At 46.6% G+C, this 7,185-nt stretch overlaps 1 protein-coding gene and 2 long non-coding RNA genes across 3 annotated transcripts in view; 1 reads left to right on the top strand and 2 right to left on the bottom strand.

The window, feature by feature from the left end:
- Positions 1-4: 4 nt before the first annotated feature.
- Positions 5-7,185, top strand: part of LHFPL4 (LHFPL tetraspan subfamily member 4) — a 26,511-nt gene continuing 19,330 nt past the window's right edge. The window contains exon 1 of the mRNA XM_077751521.1: positions 5-410. Within this exon, the coding sequence (XP_077607647.1) occupies positions 5-410 (406 nt within the window). The remainder of the gene's footprint in view (positions 411-7,185) is intronic.
- Positions 2,316-3,417, bottom strand: LOC144221136 (uncharacterized). The gene is made up of 3 exons (XR_013331969.1): positions 3,333-3,417; positions 3,163-3,232; positions 2,316-2,371 (listed from the first exon to the last, which is right to left on the bottom strand). It is a non-coding gene; the product is annotated as an uncharacterized LOC144221136 (long non-coding RNA).
- The window catches only part of LOC144221135 (uncharacterized), a 9,757-nt gene continuing 7,607 nt past the window's right edge, over positions 5,036-7,185 (bottom strand). Inside the window, exon 4 of the long non-coding RNA XR_013331968.1 lies at positions 5,036-5,206. This is a non-coding gene — a long non-coding RNA (uncharacterized LOC144221135). The remainder of the gene's footprint in view (positions 5,207-7,185) is intronic.

Raw genomic sequence — 7,185 nt, 5'->3', positions numbered from 1 at the left:
CACCATGCTGCCCTCGCAGGAGGCCTCCAAGCTCTACCATGAGCACTACATGCGGAACTCGCGGGCCATCGGCGTGCTATGGGCCATCTTCACCATCTGCTTCGCCATCATCAACGTGGTGGTCTTCATCCAGCCCTACTGGGTGGGCGACAGCGTGAGCACCCCCAAGCCTGGCTACTTCGGCCTCTTCCACTACTGTGTGGGCAGCGGGCTGGCTGGCCGCGAGCTCACCTGCCGCGGCTCGTTCACCGACTTCAGCACCATCCCGTCCGGCGCGTTCAAGGCAGCCGCCTTCTTCGTGCTGCTCTCCATGGTGCTGATCCTCGGCTGTATCACCTGCTTTGCGCTTTTCTTCTTCTGCAACACGGCCACGGTCTACAAGATCTGCGCCTGGATGCAGCTCTTGGCAGGTAGGGGAGACGTGGGGACGGGACCCCTTCCAGGACCTCTTCTTGGAAGGGTCAGAGGTAGATTCTGCTCTTCCGTCCAAAGACACACCTCCCTGGCTGTCCCTCAGCAGCCACTGGGGAGGGGATTTATGAGAGAGCGAGACACCTTGGGGCAGGAGGCAGAGCCTTAGAACTGGGTCTTTGAGTCTGTGTGCTTGGATATGGGCAGACTGAATTTAGTGATGGGTTAGTGTTATGTTAGAGTCTCCGAGGGTCCCTGAGAGTCTCGTGTGGCTGTCTTAGGGGAAATAATGATCTGAATGAGGAGTTACCCTAGGAGTGAGCAATTTCTGTTGTATCAGAAACGCATGAGATGAGGGAAATCAAGAGATCTGACTTTGACCTTTATCTTGCTGACATTATCAACTTGGGGGTTTCACTTTACCTTTCTGAGGCCAGGTTTCCTCATCTGTAAAACAATGAAGAGGATTCCAAGAACAAAGGAAATAGTATCTTGTAAACTTTAAACTTCCGTATTAAGATAAAGGAGGGTAAGAGGAGGTTGTCTATAGTGTCTATCCAGTGTTTGCAATGTGGGTGGTTGACAGAATTTGGCAACATGGGGGTCTTGGGAGGGCAGATCTCCACCTCCTGCCCCCGCCCAATGCAGGAAAGGTTCTGGTGCTATGCCCAATGGGAAGGAGTCCCTGGTGTCCTGTGAAATGTTTAGCTAGGACAGACATCTTACCCCAAGAACCAGAGAAAGGCCTTTTGGAAATAAGAACTGCTGAGACTGTATTCCAGGATCCATTAGAGTCCCCACCTCCACCTACCTTTTGATCGATGGCAGATTTTGAAGATTCAGCAACTTGGGCATTTGCCTAATTGCAGGCAGGGAAGAAAGTTGAGTTGGGGAAAGTGAGGCCAAGATATAGCAGGAATGGGGGAGGAGGGCTGGTGAAGGCTAGGAAAAGTCTGGAGCCCCCCAGGGGTGAGAAAGGGAAGGGAAAATGTGATGATGTGCAGCAGAGATGGTCTTTCAAAGTAAGCACCTCAGGGCATTCAACAAGTGTGGGCCTCTTCAAAAGAGACTCTCTGCAGGAGGTGTTATATCACTTGCTGATGATTCCACTGCTCAAAACATTGGAGGGAATTATCTTTGGAGTGTGAGGTGTGTTCTCTTGAACATCATTATTGAGGGAAACCTCCATCTTTTAAAGGAGAATATGACTTTTGGAAATGGCTGAAAGTCACTTAGGGCCACGTATAGAAAATACAATATCAAATTGAGAATTGTCACCTGAGATGAGAGCCAAGGTGTGAGGGCAAAATCATGAGAATGGTTTGCTTCCCCAAGAGGACTTTTACAAATAGAGGGAGGAATTACTGTCCCATGGGAAGAGTTTCCCGTATTCTCAAAAGGACTACTTTGAAGAAAGCCTTGTTAATTCAGAGGAAGACATGCTAATGAGCTTGTTTCAAATCTATCTCCCTCTGTCTACTTAGATATGGGTCTTTCAGGGCCTTTGAGGCTGAGAAAGAAGACTTGTAGGGGGTGGAAAGTATCTCTCCATATTTCTCAGTGGTACCCAGAAGGCGATTTTATCTATTTTCATTCTCTTATTGCTCCACAGGCAAGCTGGAAAGAATACATAGTCATCTGGAATCCTCAATTCCTCAGCCTTAATTCAGAGTCTGCAGATAGGTTGCTGACCTCTTGGCCTTCCAAGTCTCTGTAGTTTATATGGGTTTAATCTTAGGGATTTGATGAAGTGTCCAATAACTCCGTGTAATTATAGAATTTCAGGGATCATAGAGATCGGCTCCTTCAAATCCCACTCTCCTCACCCCCCCATTTTAGAGAGAGGAGATTGAAACTAGAGAAAAGGTCTTACCCAAAGTCACACAGCCAGTAATGGAATAAACTAGGTCTTGACTCCTGGCGCGGTGCTCTTTCCCTTGTGTTGTTCCCCATCTGAGGGCTGAGAAGGCCAGTTAGCAGAATCAAGCAGTTTATTCCCTTTTGCTTAGAGATTTCTGAGTTCTCTGGGTAAGTGACTGATTTACTTTGTTTAAGTGACATCAGGACAGAAGCCAGAGCACTGGACTATGAGTCATGGGATGGGGTCTTGGCTGACTTTGCCTGGGTGATTTGCCCTGCAATGTTAAGCAATTGTTTTTAGCTTAAATCTAAGTTTTGTCACCCTACAGTGGGAGACTAGTCAGTTACATTAGTGAATTGAAAGTATCTCTTTCAGGCTTGTGGGTCTCCTAAAACAACACTTTCACTAAGATCATTCTATTCAGAAAGTAAGAAATCAGTCACTTTCAGAGGAACCACAGAGCAGCAAAGGGCCTGGTTTATATCAGGTAAGAGTTAGAATTCTTGCTCAAGTGAACTTTTATTCAAGTATTTTAGGCTCTTTTTAAAGAGTTTATTCATTTATTTTTGAGAGAGAGAGAGAGAGAGAAAGTCCCAGGCAGGCTCTGCACTGTCAGTACAGAGCCTGATGTGGGGCTTGAACTCACGACCTGTGAGGTCATGACTTGGGCTGAAGTCAGATGCTTAACCAACTGAGCCACCCAGACACACCTATTTTAGACTCTTCTAAGTGCAGAACACTAGACTATTGGGAAAATGTAGAGCTACCTATTTTTCTATTCTTTACTTATTCTATGATCATCCCTGTGCTAGCTGCTGCAATACTGAGATCATCCTGGTCGCCAGGGATTTAGGTCTGTACAGTGCAATTCTCACTCTCAGAAAGCTTACCATCTAGTTGGATCACTATAGTGGTCAGTATTCCTTCAGTGACAAGTGACAGAAACCCAACTCAAGATGGCTAAAATAAAATAAAAATAAAATAAAAATAAAATAAAATAAAATAAATAAAATAAAATAAAATAATAAAATAAAGAGGGTGGGGTTTTTGGCTTGCATACCTTAGAGGTCAAGAGTATCTTGCCTCAGGGGTGCCTGACTGGCTCAGTTGGTAGACTGTGTGACTTTTGATCTCAGGGTTGTGAGTTCAAGCCCTATGTTGGGTTAAAGAGATTACTTAAAAATAGAAAAAAAAAAAAGTATCTTGCTTCAACTGTAGAGGGATCCAGATACTCAAATAATGCCATTAAGAATAGGTCTGTCTCCATTTCTTGGTACCTCTGTGTCAGCTCATTTTAAAGTCCACTTCTCTCTTGAAGATGATAAATAAGGCTACTAGCTGCTCTGAGTTTACACTGCTTTAGCCTAGCAATACCTGTGGCAAAAGAACATCTGTTAGTCAGTGTTTCCAGCACAAGTTTCAGGATTGATTCTCATTGGCTCAGGCTTTGGCCACAGGTTCACCATTTAGTTAATCAATGGACTTTGTCTAAGTCCTCGGCCACATGCCTATCCCTGGGACACATGGACTGATAGTGGAGAAAGGTCAGTTCCTAAAAAGGGAAATAAAGTGTGACCCCTGGTAAGACAGGTGCAGAAAGAAGCCTCACTCTGGAGGGTCTGAGCACTATATATGCTGGGTCATAAGTGCTGTGGAAGCCCAGGGCCTTGAGGAGGGAGCCCTTTAGCTGGCAGGTGAGGCTTCAGTGGAAAGTGAGGGTGTGGACAGGTGTGAGGTGTGGGAGAGCATTCTGAATGGAGAGAAGATCGAGGGCAGAGACACAGAAATGCGAAAGCCACATCTGGCTTGAGTGTGACATCCACACAGGGGAGCAGTAGAGGGAGAGGTCAGGAAGGAATGGTGGGGTTACAGGGTGCAAATCTCTGAATACTGGGTTAGGAATTTGGGCTGTAATCGGTAGGCAGTTCAAAGTTACTATAGCTGTTATTATTATTCAGGAAAAATAGTTAACATTTCCTGAGCTTTCACTGTATGCTCGGCCATTTACATGCAGGGGTGCCTGGGTGGCTCAGTCAGTTAAGTGTCCGACTCTTGATCTCAGATCGGTCTTGAGCTCAGGGTCGTGAGTTCAAGCCCTGCGTTGGGCTCCACACTGGGCGTGGAGCTGACTTAAAAAACAAAAAGGTAAAAAATAAACATTTACATGCATACTATTATTTGATCCTCACAACAGTCCTATGCAGCAGGTACTATTATTACTGTTATGTAGATGAGAACACTGAGCCGCAAAGAGGACTCCTTTATCCAAGGTCCTACAGACAGCAAGGAGCGGAACTAGGATTGTAACTTGGTCTGTCTGACTCTAAAGCCCAAGGACTTAGAAGGATTAATAAAGGAGCATTAATAATGGGAGCAGCGGCAGGAGGTATTTGGCGTAAGATTCGAATATTAAGTAGAGAGGCTGGGAGCCCCACGTGGCTCTTCATGGAGTTAGTGGTCACTTCTCATGGTCTCTCTGCCACTCTTGACCTGGTCTTTCCCACTTAGAGAGAACACACAGTGTGCCAGCTTCCCGGCTAGACATTTTCATATCCATAATGTCATTTCCTCTTCATCTGTTAGAGTGACTTGCCCAAAGGTCACACTTCTAGCAAAGGGTGGAGCTGACTTAACACAAGTCTAAATGGATCTAGTACCTGTCTTACCACCAAATTGGAACCTGGGGGAGGAATACAGAAATTACAAGGTGAGGCTCTCAGCTCTCTGTACTCAGTGTTTACCTGTGGGCCGGGTGAAGTTAGCCAAGGCGGGGGGGTTGCTGGCTTGAGTAGACAGGCTGAAAGCCTGGTTGAGAGTCCAAAGATGCAGGGCGGGGTAGTGGTTTAGAGCAGAGGACTTAGAATACTCTTTCTGCTCCTTCCCAGCATGTGGCCTTGGGTAAGTGAGTTTTCCTCTCTGTGTCTGTTTCCTTTTCTATAAAAAAGAGATTATTATTATTTTTTAAGATTTTATTTTTAAGTAATCTCTACACCCAGCATGGGGCTAGAACTCAACCCAGAGATCAAGAGTCCCATGCTCCACCAACAGAGCCAGCCAGGCACCCCAGGGAGATTATTATTGTACTTATCTCAGAGGTGGCAGAAAGAAATAAACAAAATGTTGGGTGTAAAGCACGGAGTGTGTTTCTAGTATACAGTAGGCACTCAATAAATGGTCACATCATTCCTGTGACATAGTCTGAGTGAAGAGCAGCCTGTGAGGAGCTCTTGTTGCTCAGATGGGAGGGTTTGGATTGCTGGGACGATCAAAGACCATGAGAAGTCACAAACAGTCAGCTGAAAAAGGTCTTACACATCAGCTGTCCCAGCTGCCTCGTCTTACAGATGAAAAAAAACCTAGTCCCAGAGAGAAGAGACCAGTTCATGTCACAGAGTGAGGCTTTTCTACCCACGGAAGGGAGATGATTCTGGCCACAGTTCATTCAGTGCTGGGGGCCTGCCATGTGCTGAGTGCTGGGGTCGCAGCAGGGAACAGGGCGTGGGAGGTGGGGTGGGGGCTGGGAGACCAGGGCCGGGGTTGGCAGCAGGGAGCTGGTGACCCTGAGGCGAGCACCTTCCAGCCTCCCAACCGTAGAGTGTGTATCCACACTCCTCCCCATTTCTTTGGGGTTGGTTTCAGATTTGGTTCAGGATTTTACTCATCCAGTGCATCTTTGTTTTAATTTTTTTTTAATGTTTATTTATTTTTGAGAGAGAGAGAGACAGAGCAGGAGAGGGGCAGAGAGAGAGGGAGACACAGAATCTGAAGCAGGCTCCAGGCTCTGAGCTGGCAGCACAGAGCCCGACGTGGGGCTCGAACCCGCCAACCATGAGATCATGGCCTGAGCCGAGGTCAGATGCTTAATCGACTGAGCCCCCCGGGCGCCCCCAGTACATCTTTGTTGTGTGTGCATGACCTGCTGAGCACACTGGGGGGATTTCTTTCCTCCTCCACCCTGTTGCCTCTCTTCCTTCCCCAACTGTCCCTTCCTTACTTCTTTCCTTTTTTCCATCTTCTCTCCCTACACCTTTCCTTTCTTTCTCACATCAGTCCTTTACTGACAGTCCCCCCTGTGCGCTAAGCTCTGTGTTAGGTGCTGGGAATTTGTAGTAAGGGTCCTTGCTGCCAGGCTGCTCACAGGGAATGGGAGAGGCAGGAAAGAAGACAGATCATCACTTTGTGCATGACACTTGAAATGACTGAGTCAAGCACAGGGTATTTTAGGAGCACAAAGGGGACTCCTGACACAGTTAAGGACAGCCAGGGAAGTCTTCCCAAAAAGTCACAGCATCTGAACTCAGTCTTAGAGGATGGAGCGGAGGGAGAAGAGTAGCCAGACAGAAGAAACAGTATGATCCTAGGCAGGAGGAGGGAAAACGGCCTGGTGTGTTTGGGGACTACCAGCGATTAGGGCAAGGAGTGGGGAGTGTTCAGAAAGGGAAGCTAGATTGTGGAGGCTGCTAAGCCATGGTAGAGAGTTTACAGACTATCTTTTGGCATGTCGTTGAAAGTTTTGGGGGAATAATTAATACATGCACATGATACAAAATTCAAAGGTAAAAAGGTATACAATCAGGCATCAGTCTTCTTTCCTGCCTTCATTCTCCAGTGATCCTCTGAGAGCTCTCGGGATAACCCCTGTCACCAGTTTCCTGAGTATCCTTTCCAAGAAATCTCAGAAATACACAAGCAAATGCAAACAGTTTTGTTTTTGTTTTTGTTTTTTTTACAAAGATGGTGTATTAGTTATCCATTGCTGTATAACAAATTACTCCAAAACTTAGTAGCTTAAAGCAACAAGCATTATCTCAGTTTCTGTGAGTCCCAAGAATGTGGAGCAGCTTAGATGGGCAGTTCTGGTTCGAGGTTGCTCCTGATGTTACAACCAAGACCTCAGAGGAGGGAGGGGAGGG

Source organism: Crocuta crocuta, unplaced genomic scaffold (assembly GCF_008692635.1).
Source record: "Crocuta crocuta isolate KB4526 unplaced genomic scaffold, BGI_CrCroc_1.0 scaffold69, whole genome shotgun sequence".
NCBI lineage: Eukaryota > Metazoa > Chordata > Mammalia > Carnivora > Hyaenidae > Crocuta > Crocuta crocuta.
This window is presented reverse-complemented; position numbering and strand designations above follow the sequence as displayed.